Source organism: Harpia harpyja, chromosome 9 (assembly GCF_026419915.1).
Source record: "Harpia harpyja isolate bHarHar1 chromosome 9, bHarHar1 primary haplotype, whole genome shotgun sequence".
NCBI classification, from domain to species: Eukaryota; Metazoa; Chordata; class Aves; order Accipitriformes; family Accipitridae; genus Harpia; species Harpia harpyja.
The window spans coordinates 43,325,367-43,343,461 of NC_068948.1; the positions used below are offsets into that span (position 1 = coordinate 43,325,367).

At 37.0% G+C, this 18,095-nt stretch overlaps 1 protein-coding gene across 8 annotated transcripts in view; it reads left to right on the top strand.

The window, feature by feature from the left end:
* CIT (citron rho-interacting serine/threonine kinase) overlaps positions 1 to 18,095 on the top strand; it is a 73,709-nt gene that overhangs the window by 6,050 nt on the left and 49,564 nt on the right. For all 8 annotated transcript variants that reach the window (XM_052795619.1, XM_052795614.1, XM_052795616.1 and 5 more), the window contains exons 8-11: positions 1,071 to 1,274; positions 2,500 to 2,653; positions 9,976 to 10,156; positions 17,441 to 17,546. In XM_052795619.1, the coding sequence (XP_052651579.1) occupies positions 1,071 to 1,274; positions 2,500 to 2,653; positions 9,976 to 10,156; positions 17,441 to 17,546 (645 nt within the window). The remainder of the gene's footprint in view (positions 1 to 1,070; positions 1,275 to 2,499; positions 2,654 to 9,975; positions 10,157 to 17,440; positions 17,547 to 18,095) is intronic.

Consider the following 18,095-nt stretch of genomic DNA (forward strand, 5'->3'; position numbering starts at 1 on the left):
TCGTACTTCTAGAAATTCTTACAACTGTTCAATGCTGTGTTTAAAGAAGGACGTGGATTTATAATTGTTCATAATTGGACTGAAAATTGTGTTTGTTGTAACTAAGGTGGCATAGTTTTGGAGACCAGAGAGCTCTTGATTGAAATAAGTCATATTCCAATGTTCTGGGCTTTACTCACCAGAAAGCACTATATTCAAAGCTGTGAATCTGTTGAGTTTTTTTTATAAGTTGCATGTAAATTTAGGTAACTGCATACAATTTCAAGTGAAAATTTGAAACTAAAATATATCCAAGTGAGAATATGAAGTTCTATGCCAGATTCCTGTCTTGTTTTACAATTTTTATTTTTTCTAGCATTTCCTTAGTATTGTGACTGCTCCTATTTTGTTTTCCCTGTTCATCCTTTTCAGTGCTTCTCTGCAGTGCATTTTTCTTTTAAATTTTTTCTTCACACTATCTTTTCAATCATCTTCAGGTTTTTGTGTTAGTCTGCCTGCTGTTTTGTTTCATTCTTTATGCCACTCAGTGCAAAAATGATTGCAGTTTTGGCTCCTGAATTACCTTTTCTAAGCACTCCAGAAATTCAAATATTAGTACCTTGCTGATCATATACACAAGGTAAAAATGTAGAGATGACACAGAATGGAATGAGGGCAGGGAATATTTATGTCTAAATTTGACTTTTTGAAATTTCAGCTATGATGTCCCTGTTAATACTAGCTGAAGCAGTAGTGCTAGACTATGTATACTGCTTAAAACATCACTGTTTAGTAATCCTGTGCTTTTTAGAATGCTGCTTTTCTACCTTAGCTGTTTGTACTTTCTAGTAACAGTTAGCTCTGATAATTTGACTCTTTTTATACCAAATAGCTTGCTTTCTATTTGTTTCTTTAACCTTGCACTTCTTGCTTAACAGCCTTGCTTACAATTACTTAAAATTCACTTGGAGGACTGAAAATTGTCTCTCATTTAAAAAAAAAAAAAAAAAAGAAAAAAAGGTTTGTTTTATTACCAAGATCACAATGAACAGAAAGTGCTGTAATTTCACTTGGTATATCTTTGCTTCTAGGTAAATGCCAAGCTACCTGTTGGCACACCTGACTACATGGCACCAGAAATGCTAACGGGGTTGAATGGGGATGGCAAAGCTTCTTATGGTCCAGAATGTGACTGGTGGTCTCTAGGAGTCATTGCATATGAAATGATTTATGGAAGATCTCCGTTTGCTGAAGGGACTTCAGCAAAAACTTTCAATAACATCATGAACTTCCAGGTAGAGAGAACTCCTTCCATGTTCTTGAGTAAAAAAACTAACTAAAGACTATGTTTTTACAGTTGAGAAAAGAAGCTTATGGATATCTCCTACTTTGTTGTGTTCATAAAATATTTAGAATATATGCTTTATATCATTTTTATATGTCTCTTTATTGTAGATATGAAGTTATTTTTTTTGTAACAGGTGTCTAAAAATAATCATCGACAGTGCGTGAATTAGAAAAGATTTAGCTGTCCATCTTAGGCAACTATAATTGCAGCATTTCCAAAATAACCTAGAAAAGGGATTGAAAGGATGAGTTGTGGATTGGTAAAGTTTCTGAACCTTTCTAAGTGTTCCTGGATAGTAAAGGTAAGGGCTAGCTATGAAGAGCTGCCAAAAGACTTGAGGATATTGAGTGTCTGCATGATTAAAACATCATGTGAAATTTAGTGTAAATAAATTTAAACCAATGCATATGAAGGGAAAAGTATCCCAACTTTACCCAGTGGTGGGCTCAAGAATATCTTGATGTTATAATCTATGCAAATGTTAGTTTAGTTCTTAGTAACAGTCCAAAAAGCAGCACATAGAATGGTAGGGGTTAGTAGGATGAAAAAGAAAAAAACAAAAATTGTGTGTAGCTGGGAGGAAGTGAACAAAGATTGGTTGCCTATTATCTCTTCTAATATGGGAATTAGGGACATCAAATGAAAGTAGCCAGCAGTAACTATGTTACAAACAAAAAAGGATACTTCATATAGCACATTCTCATGCTGGGGAGATCTTTGCCCTAAGTTTGCAGCTACTGGATGTTTATATGTGTTCAAGGACTGTCTAGAAAAATTCATAGAAGAAGAATCCATTGAGATCTGGAAAATACAAAGACATCCCTGGTTCAGAAAATTATAAGCCACAAATCCTTGGAAGTTTGGGGGAATTTTCTGGAGAATTGTCTTGTTTTACTCTTCCATTTTTGTATGCTGTTGACCATTGTTCAGCATAAGATGGTGATCTGGGACTACCATTTGTCTGATTGGGAATGGTTGTTCCTATGCTCTTATCTTTACTGCGTTAAACTACTGCATCTAAACGCCTATTTGGAAAAAATGTATAATGCTTTTATTTGTATGCTATAAATATTTATCCTTTGTGCCTGACATCTCTCAGAATAATGAAACTTAATCTTACTGTTCTGGGTCTGTTTTCCTACTGAGCAAATATCCTTTTCCTTCTAATGCAGAGATTTCTGAAGTTTCCAGAGGATGTGAAAGTTAGTAGTGAATTTCTTGATCTGATCCAGAGCCTGCTTTGTGGGCAGAAGGAAAGGCTAGGTTATGAGGGACTCTGCTGCCATCCATTTTTTTCTAAAATTGACTGGAGTAACATTCATAACTGTAAGTAGAATAATGTTGTATTTATAAACAATTCTTGTTTCTTTGGGTAACATGAAAATTTGTACAATGTGAGTATTTAAGTGTGTTTGATCTGAATAATTTTTCATAATGAAACAGGACTGTGTCCTGGAGCAAGTGTTTTTAAGAAAACAATTCATTTTGGGTTTTGGATAGGATATGTTAACATCTCAGGTGAAAATTGTAAGGTAAGATGAAGCTTAATACACTTCTGTATGAATTTCTGATGCAATTGCCATATTACTGGAGGTACTAGACTGGAAAATCAAAATGGTCCTTTCCATGTCCTTCCTCAGATTAAAATGCATTGGTATGTTCTTTCAGGCCTTTTCCACCTCAATTTGCTTAATTTTGGCTTCATCTCATGTTTTTTTGTTGTATCTTCAGCTTTCTCTCTTTCATTGCTTGTGATCCAAGTTCATTTAAGTTTTCTTGGTTTTTTTTTTTGTTTTTAAGCTCCTGTAGGTGATAAAATATCGGTCATAGGGGCATTGGAGTTTTTCCTTGAAGTTAATGTGGCTAATATATGACTAATTTTTTTGTCAAAAATCTGTTCATTCCACTAGGAGTAGAATAAAACCAGTGAAGCAGATAATTTTCTATGCAGAAAATTGTTTATAATACTATGGAAGCAATGGATAGTATTTTAAATTATTTGGACTGTAAGGTTATCTGGGCAAGGAACATGTCTGCCTTATATTCTTTATCAAATATGCTGTGAGAGCAATGATTGTGCTCCATTTTCCATGACAAATTGCTAAGCCAGTGCTTCTAGTTTTGATGACTATCTCGGCACTTCAGCTGTCAGCTCCACAGAATGTTTACTCACTTTTCTGTTGATTCATTAATTTTGAACTTGTGGAGCTGCTGTTCTGTCAAATTCCATTGTTTCTGCCCTTTGAGAGCCATTGAGCCTTGAGTCTTTTTCATCATTTTAGCATACATTTCCCAGACTTCAACTCACTCTGCCTTCTTTCCCCAGAGCCCTGCCTAAGCCACCAGTTTCTGTTTCTGAATTTTTTGTATGCGTTTGTATCGTATCTCAGATCTGGAAAAAAATGGCATGTGAGCATATGTTCCGGTGTTTCCTTGGCAATTGTCTGTCCAGTATTCACACAACTGCAGAAGTTAATTCAGTGTTTTGCCATTTCATGTGACAACGGTGATGCTGATGGGCAAGCTGGTAGGCAGCCCTGATGTCGTTATGATGTTGAAATAATCATTTGGGATTTAAAAAAATCCCATTTCTGTCTGCAGCTGGCCAGTGGATTGCATCATTCCCTGTAATATCCGGACCTACCTCCTGTGAAGATTCATGCAGTTTTGACCCCTGACTTCGTTGTTGTGTCTCATACTTCATAAAACCCTACTGTAACTAGCACAAAACACAGCAGTCTTCTTGCTTTTAGTAGCAGATTCAATGTATCACCTATTGCTTTGCTCTCTGCAGTGGTTATCCGCTTGCTGGTTTATTCAGGGCAGTGTTGCTGTCATTCTGTTCAAAACCCTTGTCGGGTTTGACCTGGGCTATCTAAAAGCTAAAGGTTTCTTTCTTATCTTGACCTCCGGTGATAGTGGTGTTTAACTGGAGCAATGGCAGCCTGAGAAAATTAGGAAACAAGTGAGTGCTGGAAGAGGTCACAGGATTTAGATTTAGATTAAAGAATCTCACTCCCTCAAGTTAATCTGGACAAAGATTTTGGGGGTATGGAATGTTGGACTTGATGATCTTAAAGGTCTTTTCCAACCTAAATGATTCTATGATTCTACGGTTGTCAAATAAATTCTGTGTTAGCACAGTCAGACTTTCTATAGTCTATAAAAGCAATGATGTTATTTCTATTTCAGACTGAGGAAGGTAGGAAAAAAATTGGTACCCTTGCCTTGCAGGTATTTAAGTTATCATGCTGGGAGCTCCAGGAAAACCATTCTTAATGCACTGATTTTAGTTAAGAATGTGTCATTAAAGGCTTTTTCAGTGTTACATTTTGTTGTTATGGTAACCTATGAAACACTTGACTTTTTAATAAACCCTTTCCCAAAAGATAGTTGCCTGTAAAAAAGCTCCCAACTTCCTTGGGTTCAAGTAGCATGTGTCTGTAGAAGCAGCTCTTAAATTACAGAAACAGAATCCAACCATTAAACCTAAGGTCAGGTCTAACTAAATCTGTCTCAACAGGTAATTTTCCCCTTCCTTGGAGTATTGCACCGAAACATATTTATAGACTCTGCTCTCTGTATTTGTTGATTTCTGCTATTTGATGACTTCTGAAGCTTCTAAAAAAAATCCCCCCAAAACAGACACAACCACCCCCTCCAACCAAAAGAAAACAAACCAAAAGTTTTGAAAGATTGTGTTGATTTACTTCACAGAATTTTTTGAAAGTATTTTGGAATTTATTTACCTAGAATAAGCATATTTCTATCTGTGTTTCAGCTAAATGATCAGGATTGTAACTGGAAAGTTGATAACAGAATTATTTGAGTACTTGATAAGTACCTAAAATCAGAGGTGGAGAATGGGGGAATGACATACTTGAGTTATCGGCAACAAGGTTGCATTCTGTATAATTTGGGGATTTTGTTAATCACCTTTTGTTATTTGAAATTGATAAATTACATCAGCTGTTTAATTTGGAACCAAAAATCTGCCTATTGAAGTCTCGCTGAGAGGTGGTCAGAAGATTTTTATTGTCATCTAAGTGATATATATGTATAGCATAAAGAATCTTTCATTTTAAGAATTGTTTTGTAACTGCAGTCCAAGAGGTCTTGAAAATGGGATGGCATATTCAGACTTGTATGAGGAAACTATATATATGAGAAGAAAAGAATTAATGTCTTGTGCAAACAGAAGAACTTGAGAGAGTGTTGAAGACTGATTTTTAGGCTGTCTTCTGCTCTTAAACAGGAAGGAACCCAAATCTCATTGTTCATAAGTCCAAGACTCATCCTTATGAACCCAAGGTTGTCATTCAGTGTGTTAACAGTTAAACATTGTGATGTTTCATTTAAATGCTTGCCCTCAGAAAAATGTCTTGACTTTTTTCTCTAAGTGGAGATCACTTTCATGTCAGCTTGAAGACCACACTTATTAGCAGAAATGTATGCGTTGGATCATTGTCTTGACAGAACAGTAAAGATGTTAAGATAATATTGTACAGATTGGTTAGAACTAGTATAATGCTTTTTTTTTAAAGTGGTCTTAGGGAAGACATCCTTAAATTACATCACTTGGACTTTCTATTTTCTATTTTTCTTCCATAAGATTTTACTCTAATAGGCCTCTTAAAGCCTGAGGAAGAGTAATGCCTAACCTACTTAAAAAGGCTGTGTGGATGCTTTTCCTCAGAAAGCATATGTAGATCACCTTGTAGATCAAGAAAAGACACACTTTTATTCTTAAGAAATGTTCTGTGTTTCCTTTAAATTTCCTATTTCAGTTAAGTCTTTCACTGTCACAGGGGAAATGCAGTATCTCTTTTCTGAATTTGCATGAAAATATTTTGAAAGAATGGAAAGATCCGATTAAGGCAATATTCCTTGACTTAGTCATAAATACACACACTAGTGCAGAGTTTAAAAAAAAAAAAAAAAGCTTCTTTCCATAAGAGACATTTTATCTAATCTTAATGATAAACTGGTTAAAGTACTGCAGAGTATGTGTGGTGGTTTTCTTTTTTTCTTTTTTTTTTTTTTTTAAACTTAGCAACCTACAACACCCCCTTTTCCTCTGAAAGTCATTCTTTGGAACAGATGGAAGAGGGTTACATCCTTCCACAAGTGGGGAGGTATCTATGCAAGCAATTGGCTTTTTTAAAACATGCAGTTCTCTACAAGATACTTTAAATGGTAAACAGAACATGTACGTTCGTTTGTAACATATCGGAGACAAAAAGAGGTCTTTATACCCAACCAGTTTGTATGAGTAGAAGCATTGGGTTTACTGTATTTTTGAGTACTAGTTTTGTTGCCGTTTTGGGTAAGCCTGAAAGAAGTGCAAATTTTTCACCTTGTCAGATGTGATGGTATGGTTTTAACATTTAGTTCTCAGAGGCTTATCTTGACCTCTGCTAAAGGATTTTTCCCTTTAAAGAAGTAACTGATAAGAACATCAACGTATTTGCATTCACCAATCTTCATCTTGTTCTGAAAATACTATAGTTGTGTGACTCCTCTGATTTTAAGCAAGAAATAATTAACTAGAGATTATGTCACCATGTGACTGACATTTGAGAACAAAATTGCTCATTTGTTTTAGTTTGTTTTTACAAGACTACTCTGTTTATTCTGTAGATATTTTGGACATCAGACAAGGGACTCAGTCTTAGGAATAAAGGACTATGAAGAAACTACCAAATAATTGACAAAATCAGACAGAGTGGTTTTTTTTTTCCTTAAAGATACTCCCTCTTACTCCTAAGTGAGTTTTTTTCCAGTGTCCTGAAACTTTTGAAGAAGTTCTGCTTCTCATTGTCAGTCACCGTTGACAGTTCAGAACTACTGAACATCTAGAGGTGTTTTTGTCGAATGACTGTTCTAAGTTTTCTTTCTAGTTGCTACTGTTTCTTGATACAAATATTGTAACAAGGTTATACTGCAAGGTTGCAGAGTTTTTGGACTGTTAGCCATGGATTTTTAGTGAATGCAAAATAGGGGGCAAAGGATTTTTTCATTATTTTTTAATCTAGTGTTCACAATTTCTCTTCTTCATTCACATCTTTTATTAAACACTAGAGGAAACTGTAGTGTAAAACATTGTGCTCTTTAAACTAGTTTCCCACAAGCCCCAAAGGTTTGCTCTGTCTCACATTCAGTTCTTTTTGCATCCGTTGTTCCCCCATTGAGTGCTTTTCGTTTTACATTCATGCTGATCTTAGGCATATTTAAATTATATTTTCTTTTATGCATGTGGTTTGACTAGGAATTCTTATTGTTGGTAAGAGGAAAGACTTTCTTTTTAATTGCAAGGGCTTGAACATGACTCTTAAGATCTTAGTGAATTTCTGGTGAGAAGTAAGGCACTAGATCTCTCTTTCAAAGATGAAGTTATCTGTCAAACTCTGAGGAGTATATAACAGGGTTGTTATACCATTATAAAAAGGCAGCTATGTTGTTTTTTGCTACCTCTTTAAGAAAGGTTCTAGACTTCCCCAGACGAAGTGAATAGTTTGCTGTTTTCTCTATTACTTTACCTCATAGACAGTATCCGTCTTCAAAGACAATGTTAAAAACCCCACAACAACCCCTTCCTGTAAGAGGATGTGCAAAGTTCTATCAGCAGAGGTCCTTAACTAAAAAATATTAATTCCTGAACTTATCCTCCTCTGCTGTGAATTAACTGTAACTTTGGGCTTATATTTGCATTAAAGATGATATACTCACAAACTGTTTTCTGTTGCTTCTCTGTTTTTAATCATTAAGAGCATATGAAAGAGTAGCTGGACATTATCCTGACATTAAGTGAATTTTTAAAAACATACAGATCCTAATCAACAATCTGTATTCCAAAATTATGTTTACAGTACAGAAATGTCAGCATTATATTGGATCTAAATTTATATTATAAGCAATAAAATAGCAGAAATTAATAAATTCATGATCTTGACAGAAAATTTAAATGTTCTGGAGCCAGTAAATAAAACTGCTTACTACAGAACCTATTTAATTTGTATATTTCCCCCATTTATCTCATTCTAATGTACTTGGAACTACTGTATGTGAGCAGCATCCTCTCTGCTTCATGCAATTTCTTCCCACTTCCCTGCTTGAGAGCAGCGTCAGAATGGCTCCTTGGGGACCTGCTAACAATGCCTGCATGTGTAGTTGTGATTTGGCAGTTTATACAGACAGATTTTTTTAATTTTTTTTTTTGGCTATTAACGCTGGTCTGATGGGTAGTTTAAGCGTACGTTTGTCTAGAGAATGAAGAGTTAAAAGCGGGCTGTGAAAGGCTTTGGCAACCTAGAGGGAGCTAGCAAGCTCCAGCCGTGACTCATTCTGCCTGTGTCAGTCAGATAAGCATCAGCATCTGTCACGAATGCAGGCAGGTAGGGTTAAACTCCGAGCATGCAGAGAGTGAGGAGCAGGGAGCCTGCACTGCAGGGGTTGTAATATTTGTTCCCGGTTCTTCAATTCTCATCAGCCCTTCAGCTACAGGAGATCTATACTAGATCCATGGTAACGGTTTTAGCACACTACACTTCCATCAGCTTGTGACAATGGGTTGTGTTCTAGTTGCTGACTGAAGAGCTGTATCCTTTATAGAGCAGAAAAGAGATTAGTAGATTTGCAGTGAGTGAGGACCTGAGTGATGAAATAAATAATGAAAAAAAAAAATCTTAGAAAACGTGATTTAATGAGGTAGGAATTGCACAGCAGGCTTTTGCATTCATTCCTTTCACACACGTAGCCAAGCCAGCAGGTAGCTCGGGTGCTGCACATCATTGAGAAGAACTTGTTCTTTTGTTCTGTCGGTTAATTAAACTGAAGCAAACATAAGAAAATGAGCTGAAATTAAACAACTGCTTAACAAGTTAAGTGGTACCAATTTAGAAATTATAGTAAGAAATACATTGTCATTCCTGTTATTTATAATTCTCTTCAAGAGATGATTGTATCGGAGCCAGACTGCAGTGGTGTCCCGACAAGAGTTCCAGATCTAGCAAGCTCTTTCAGAGAAATAAAATCTTTCTGATATTTCTTCCCTTCCTGAAGACCAGTTAGCTTCTAGTAGCTATAGTTTATTAGAATCTTCCAGGAGAAAGATCAGTTTGCTGTTGATTAGAAACCTGTGCTGGGAAGATTCTTGGTAGTATTAAAGGGTAGATATATCCCTCAGCTGACTAGCAAAGGATCAGGCTACATTCTCATGTAGTGTCACTAACTGGATAGGTTGGAGACATTTTCTTTTTCCAGGTGAATCAGAATTGAATTACTTTTAGCTATATTACAGTGATTATTTTCATAGCCTGGTGCTTTGATTTGATTCAATGTATGTGTCTAAAAAAAAAACCCCTAACCTGGAAAAAAACCCCACCAAAACCAGCAATCTCAGATCCCCAGCCTAAAACACAGTTTAATCAGTGTGGGAGACATTCTGCCTGCAGAGTGGTAGCCATGTTGGTAGCTTAAGGGTTAATCTCTTGTTGCTGTAATACCATTTGAGAGCAGCAGCTCAGTCTGCTTGTGTTAGCAAGATTAAAAGCAGGAGCTGCAGTGCCATTGCAAGCACTGAATGAGTGGGACTGTTGCAGAGTGAACTGTAGCTGAATTTTGTCTTTTCTTCTTGCTTTTTTCACCAGCTCCTCCCCCCTTCGTTCCTACTCTCAAGTCTGATGATGACACCTCAAATTTTGATGAACCAGAGAAGAATTCGCGGGTTTTATCCTCTACGCGCCAGTTGAACCCAGCAGGCTTCTCTGGTGAAGATTTGCCGTTTGTGGGGTTTTCATTCATCAAGGCGTTAGGGATCCTCAGATCAGAGTAAGTAGGAATTACTGCTTAGGTGGATAGGACCATTGGAAAAATGTGAAGGCTTGTTACAGTGAGGATGGTGTGTGTGTGGGGAAAAGCTGTTTTAACTGGCCTGTACTCTGCTTTAGGGAAGCTGCCAGATTCTGGCTTTATCTGTTGCTGGCTGTGGCTTGTGCATGTCCTACCATTCTGTGATTATTTCTGGGATGAGGGGGAGGGAAGGGAATGAAAAGATTGATTCTAAACCAGTTATCGTTAAAATTGTTGTTCAAATACTTTGAATTAGTTGTTGCTGTTAGCCAGGGAGAAGTAGGTGATTTCATTTCTGGTATTGCAGATCCCTGAAAGGAGGAGAATACTGAGGAGTTCAGAGATGGAAAAGGTGGGGGGTGTTATTTTATTGGGTCAGAGAGTGGGCACCAAGTGCTGGGGATGTGTAAGGCTGAATCAGTGATCCACAGAAATGGAGCTCCACTAATCTGGGAATGTGCAGTGATGGGTCAGTGAACGAGAGAAGGAGCTTCATGGCAGCTCGCTGTGTGCTGTTGGGTCAAGTTAAATACGAAGACTGGACAGCGCTGTATTGTGTGTTAACAGACTGGAGATTCAGATGAAGTATGCAAGGGTGTGTGTTTGTGGAGGGAGGTACAGATCTAGAAAAATGGTTTTCAGTTGAAAGAAAACATGCTTTCTGAGAGAATGGAGTCAGAGAAAAAGAAGAATATAAATAGTATGGTATAAACCATTTGGTGTGGTGGGTGGTTAGTTTCTGATGACAGAGCTATTGAAAAAGTATTAGTGCAGTATGTTAAGTTGAGAAGTCCTTACCTCAGTATCATGAGGCCTCTCAGGAATGCAATGGTTTTAGCTGGGTTAGTGACTCGATGCACTAAGGCGCTGTGTTTTCTTGTCAACTGTCGTTCATTGCTGCTAGTTAGTTCCCTTAAGGGGCTTCGTTGTCAATCTGTCTTAATCAAGTTTTCATTTTTTTTGTCATATTGGTTGTGATAGTTGCTCTGCGGTAAGTGTGTAACCAAATCTGGTGATACTGTTGACATCTTTGATCTTGCCCACACCATGAATCAAGGTTATGTGATGGTTATGCCAGTAATAAAAAGGGAATCTGACTATCCCTCCTCAGCAGAGTTGCTTTTATGATAAAAGAGGAAGGAAAGGAGAGGACATAACAACCAAAAAAGTATTCTTCTGGTGAAATGATCTAATATTGTCAGCAGAATTAGAAAAATGGAATGTTATATCTGTAGATACCTGGGGTTAAAGTCTGTCTTGTTTTAGAAGTGAAATAACTTAAGGTGTTATCTTTTCTGCCTGGGGAACTGCAATCCATCTATCAAGGCTACATGACCATTCATGTAACAGTCAGAAGAGGCTCAACAGTGACCGTATATGTATGGTAAAAATGTATATGTAACCGGGGCCCAGGACTAGAACTGAAGAGGTGCGTGAGGTAGTCTCAGGAACAGTGGTATAACTGTGCTGGAGGTTGAAGGCTAAAAAGTAATATAGATATAGCAGATTGATTGATGTGCTTTCTTTGTGGAGCTAGTACTAAAAATGCGTATTGAAGTTATATTTGAATTTTGGTAATAGATGAGAAGGGGTATAGCAAAAGAATATAGAGATTAATGTGCTCCGGAGAAATTTTGACTGAAGTAAAATTTCTGCTTGGTGTGGCCTGTTTTTTTCTGAGCTGGAACAGAAGGACATCATGTACTTAATTTTCCCCCAAATAATATTAATATAAGTAGATCTTAGTGGTTTCTTTTTTAGAATGGGATCTTGATAAATGCACTTTGATATTTTTATCAGTAAATACTTGCATTTTGTTCTAAGAAGGTGATTTAAATATGGCAAAGAGTATGTGGAGACTTGAAAATATCTGTGTTTAAGTAATGCAGTGACTAGTTTATTCTCAATATCACTGCAACACTGGGTCATAAAGATAACTTCTTACTTATAAAATATCGTGTGGTGTATGTTTTACTTGAGGAAATAAAGTACTGTTTCTGTCACACTAGCTTGAATATCAAATTCTAGATGGGGAAGAGAACGGTAAATGGAGGGTAGGCTTATCTGTTGCGAATCTTGGTATGTCTTCTCTGGAAGGTCCTAAGTCATCAAGTTTATCAGTCCAGAATTTTTGTTCTTAAAATCTTTCCTCTGAAAGTCTAACCCTTATGGTTGCTAAGTGATGCAGATCTGTTTTCCTGTGTCTGCAGCATGATAGCTCTAATGCCTCTAGTGCTGCTCACAGTTAGGCCAGGCAACTGCAGAGTGCCATTAACAAGGTCCTTGAAACTTTCATTGCTTTTAATTTGAGGGCTGTCAAGATATGAGTTTAGGGTTATACCCTTGCCCTTGTTCACTGGACAGTAAGAAGCCATAACTGAGCTAAGAATTTCAAATACTTCAGAGAAAAGGCAGTTAAAAAAAAAAAAAAGGGCAGAAGTATGAAGGAAGTTCTCTTTTCCATTCTCCTCTTTCTCCCAACCACTCAGGGTTAGAAGGGTTCACCTAAGTCACTTACACCTGTTGCTGGAAATTATATAGTCAGTGTGTGGTTTAGAAGGGTCCACTGAATTAAAATGTCCTGTATGTTGCCCCATACCATGAGTTTTGGGAAGAATTTGTGACCCTATAACAAATGTAAGATTTAATAAAAGAGCAAAAGGCATGACAATAATGCATCATAGGAAGCAATCAGGAGAAATCAAGGGCATTGCTTCTGTCACAGGTTCCTGTACTAGCAAGGTGTTTGTTAAATGAATGTCCTATGTGATTCTAAGAACTAGGATCAGGCTGCAGAAAAGGACCAGCTAACTCCTTCTCCCGTCATGGCCTCTGCATTCTTGATATGGGGGGAGAAATGCCTGTCTGACTGCAAATCTGGCTGCTGGTTTGGCTGTGAGCATGTGACTGTGACAAGGTAACAGGCAACTGAGAGTTTAATTCCATTAAAAGCCAGCCCCACCTTACATCTTGTCCCTAACTATGGCTGTTCTCCAGTGCTTAGAACAAGTGAGAAAAACCCTTAGAGGCCAGAAATATGCATCAAGTGGTGAAAAAAAATTGTGCTTGTCCTTTGCAGGTGACTAGCAGAAGCCCTAAGGCACAAGATAAATATATTATAAATCCAGGGCTAACCAAATATACTAAAATACCTAATAAAAATAAATACCTAATAAAATATACCAAAATACCTAATAAAAAAATAAATTCCTAATTAAAAAAATAGTTCATGTTGTATATTTCTGCCTGCCTCTGTCCTCTCTTAGACTGGAGTAAGGAGCTAAAGGGGCCTGACTACTTATGATACAAAACTTATGTTAATACAAAATACGTGCTAAACCAGAACCTAGAGATATAGTCACAGGCAAGGCTGACAGTGGGACTAATACCTAATCTCAGTTGCTGATATAGGGTTTTATTTTTTTTTAATTATCTATCAGAATATAATAAATGTAATCCTAATAATTCTTGAATTGTGGTTTGTGAGGCTTCGGTAGATGGTCCAAATCTTTTCTGTAAGTTCCTAAGAAGTGGTATTTTTAAAATTTTTTTTTTTTTTTTTTAATTTTAAAATTTGATATGGATCCGTGATTGTCATTATAAAATACTGAGAGTTAAAATGGGCCATTCATCCAAAAAGAAGGACTACCGATTTCTTCCAACAGTTTGTCAGGTTCTGGTAAACTCTTTCACCAAAGATAGATTAAAGAGGAAGCACAGGATGAGCATACCAAAAATATGCTTTGCTTCAGCTAGCTCTATTCACAGATTGATGGTATCACCGTTTGGTTTTGGTTGGGTTTTTTTTAGGCCTGAGCAAGCATTTACGAGGGGGTGGAAGGTACAGATGAGTATAATGCTAAAAAGAATAGAGCATGAGGGACGGGGGTTGAGATTATAGGCATGTTGTGTGGGGGCCAGGATTAGGACAGATGGTGTCAATCGTGAGAAGGAAGAAGCACAGGTGAGTTGGGGGTTTATGAGAGTGGCATAAAAGAACAAAGGAAGGTATGAGGTATGATGCGCAAGAGAGGTTAAGATATGAGTTTGATACCCCAGAATCATCTTATAGCTTTTCCTGTACTAATACTTTTTTCTTCTTCCTCCAGTCTTAGTGTGGTGAGAGCTTTTACACAACTAGCACCAGATAGTTCTGCTGGTCGAGGCTGTTGCTGATCTAGCTGTGAAATCACTAGATAGTCAGCTGTAAGTTAACTTGTTTTTTAGTCATGCAGGCAGTGCTTCTTTTGGAAGTAAATTGGCACAGCTAGTGCTATCAGCACTTGGTGCTATAGACTTGACTTTTTTTTTTTTTTAATCTTTTATTGCAATTTTCTTGTTGATGTATGCTGGTTACCTTTTGTTAATCTTTTTTTCACACTTCAGAGGAAACAGCAGAAACTGCTCTGTTGTGCTGAAAGAATTGATCCAGATGTAGCAGTTAATTAAATGAAATATTCTGAGATGGTACCAACCTGAATGATAGCTTTGCATCATGGCTTTTGATGTTGGATTGTATGTGTTTAATTTCTGAGATGATGCTGACTGAGGAAGAATCTAAGTGCCCCAGCAATGTGGGTATTTTCCACCTTGTCATGCTGTGTTGAGAGCTTATATCACACTGACAAGGCTTATTAGATTAGTCAGTATTCCATTTCTCTTGATTTCCTCTGTCTGCCCCCTTTCTGATACTTTGAAGATTGTATGGATGTTCATGAAGTTGTTCTAATATAATTTGTGCACAGGAAAGAATTACTGGGAAAGGATGTCTGTTAAAAACTGTGTGTCCAGTGCTGACTGAAGTCAGCTTCACTTGGAGATAAGATGTACTGTTTCTGTGACAAGAAAATCGTCGTGTCACCAGGACATATATTTTAAGGAATTTCTTCCTCCCTTTGTACGGGGATGAGGAAGAAAGATTGTGGTTCTAGTTTGTAGCCTTCTCTTTCCTCAGGCACCAACCCTGAGGAGCAGCTCCCTCTACAGTCACCTGAATGAAATTCAAACTTCGGTCAATGCAAGTCTCCTGTGCTCTGTCCCATCCCATAGCTCCTGGCTGAACAACGTGTCTCTGCAGAGCTCTGTATCTTCTTGCCCGAATCTGTCCTTTTACTTCGTGTGTTTGCAGTGCATATGGATGCTTTAATCTGGCTTGCTAGGAGAAATTTTTGAAATGCAAAATGGTGCCTGTAATATTAGGCTCTGATTCTTTTATTAGCAAATAAAATAAATAAGCAAAAATAACAAATAAAATTAGCCCCTTTAGGGAGGTGAAATAGAAGTAGCAAATAAAACCAGGTCTGTGAAAACTGGCTAGAGTTTTCTTAGGTAGTGTCTCAGATTTGAAAAGAATAAAAGTAAAAAGGTGATGGCTAATGTTGAAACTATAATTTAAAAAAAAATTACTTTAGCCAGTACAGTTCAGAGCTGTAAAGCTATATTTTTATTATAAAAAGATTTTCAGACTTGTCTTAGTACACATTTGCAGCTATTTACATATATTTGATTAACATTTTAAAGCAGATTCCTTAGTGTCTTTTTTAGTTAATGTGAGCTTTAATTTGTATTTTTAGACTGCTTTTCTCAACTATTCATTTTTAGCCTTGTTTGTACACCCAGCTGTTATGGGATTTAATATGCATCTTTCTCAGATGGTTGCCTTTTCTCTGTAGGAGTATAGACACGCTTTATAAATTGATTTTTAAATATGGTAATCTGATGGATCGGATGGATTGGACTAGGACTAAAGGAATGCTTTACAAAAGCATTCACTTTTAACATTTGTTTTTTATTAAGTCCTGATCATATCTGTATTGTTGACGTGCAGGATTCTTTCTTCTAAGTTTTTCCACATCAGGTTTCTGAAGAAATATTAATATTTGACCTTTCAAGGCAGAATTGGTGAATTTTGCTATGTTTGTTTGCTAGTATCAAAACAGTGTTTCCTAATGACCGCTTAAGGTGGTGGTACTGAAGATCTGTTTTGATACAGATATGCTGCAGCATTTTCATAAAAATCCATGTGTCTTTTTTTGTGACTATCCTGCATATCTATTTGGATTACAGAGTAGATTTTTCTCAGAAAATGGTGGTGATGGAATCAAACTTTTCTTGGTGTTAAGAAGAGACTGTGCTGCTGTGTGTGGGTGTATGGCTATATGCAGAGAGCTGCTCAAAGCTCATTTCTCTCCATGGGGATAACTGGCTGCATACCAAACTGTGGCCAGGAGAAGCAGAAAGCAATGTGTGGGCAGACTGTATGATCTTTTATTAGCACCTTCATTGTACTTCTGTGTTTTCATCTATCACTTAACACTGGTTCCATCACTAACTGCTTAAATATCTAATTTGAATCATTTTATGTGAGGGAGAATGTGATTTTTAAAATTATGTTTTGATGTGTGTACTTAATTTTTTGGTTGAAAATTACATATTTAAGACTGCAAAGCACTAAAAATATGCTCCAAGACATTGAGTGACTTCCCATCCTTTTCCAGAAAGAATTTAGACTAACAGAAATGGTAAACTTCTTAAATGTTGAGTCCCAATTAGACAGAAGGCTTAAGAACATGTAAATATTTCCCTCAGGTTTCTGGAGTCAAATTGTTTGAAATAGTACAGTTAAGTTGTGTCTCATGAAAAAAATTACTTATAAGTGGAACTCTGAAGTTCTGCAGTGTGACTAATCATATTGATATTGATTGAGTTTGTAGGGATCATATGAATTGGGTTAGGAAAGTTTCAGTTCAATTTTGATTCACAGAAGGTAGCTAAGGATGTTAAATTCTTCTTCCTGTGGTGCAGATTATGACATGTTAAAGTTTTTAGGGCTTTTGTACTTTGATGATAATTTTAAAACCTTTTTAAAAATAAAGTACAAAATAAAAAGCAATTCTCTGAAAATTTGTTATCTTTCCAAATGGTTATATTGACTTTATGCTTTGTTTTTGTTACATTTATAAATCCGTACAAGTTATGCGAAAATGTTGCTGTGATTTATTGTTTTGCACTCTGACATAGAAGTCACTGATGGAAAATATAAATATTGTAACTAGACGTACACATGGATTATTTAATAATGATGTACTGTCATCAGGTTTTATGGTATGTTTGATCTGAAATGATGGCTGTTAGACTGTGATTGCTGCCCTTTTCTTTTATCCTGGTATAAGTAAGTACCCAATGACTTTACCAAGGCTGCATAAATGCAGATTTCTGTCTCTTTTGCCTATATTCATGTGCTGTTTGGCTTTGCTCTTTTAGATCTGTTTTTTCAAGTGTGGATTCTCCAGCCAAGGTCAGCTCCATGGAAAAGAAACTACTTCTCAAGAGCAAAGAACTCCAAGACGCTCAGGACAAGTGTCACAAGGTATTTATTTATGCGATTGGCCATCTCCATTGCTCCAGGAATCTGCAACCACTGTATGTCCAGGGATCTGTCAGATGCTGCTGATCATCCAGACTCGTGGTGGGCAAAGTGCTTTTCCTTCAGTGAGGTGGCTTCCTGTCCAATACAAAGGGAGATGAATTTAGGCCATGCTGTTGCTCTAGATACTTTTATCTTAACAAGAAGCGGCTCTGGATTTTAAACAGTCCTTTTCTCAGCGTGACACAGATGACTGCTTCTTCCCGCAGGCCGTGCCTCTTCATCATACGCACAATTACAGCAGTACTGTTCTGAGGTTCTCTTCCTAACTCATCAGCTTCTACTTACATAACTGTTGTCACATCACTGGTTACAGTGAACATCTTGTAACAGTTGCTGTGCTCCAATAAAGGGAACCCGGTGGAGTCTTTTAAAACTTACTGCTTGTTTGAGACTTTTATGAGAGTTCAATTACTTTTCTTCCTGCTCTGTTCTGGATTTGACCATTTGCTCCTGACAAGGAGATGGGGGGAAACCATCTTCTGGTCCAGC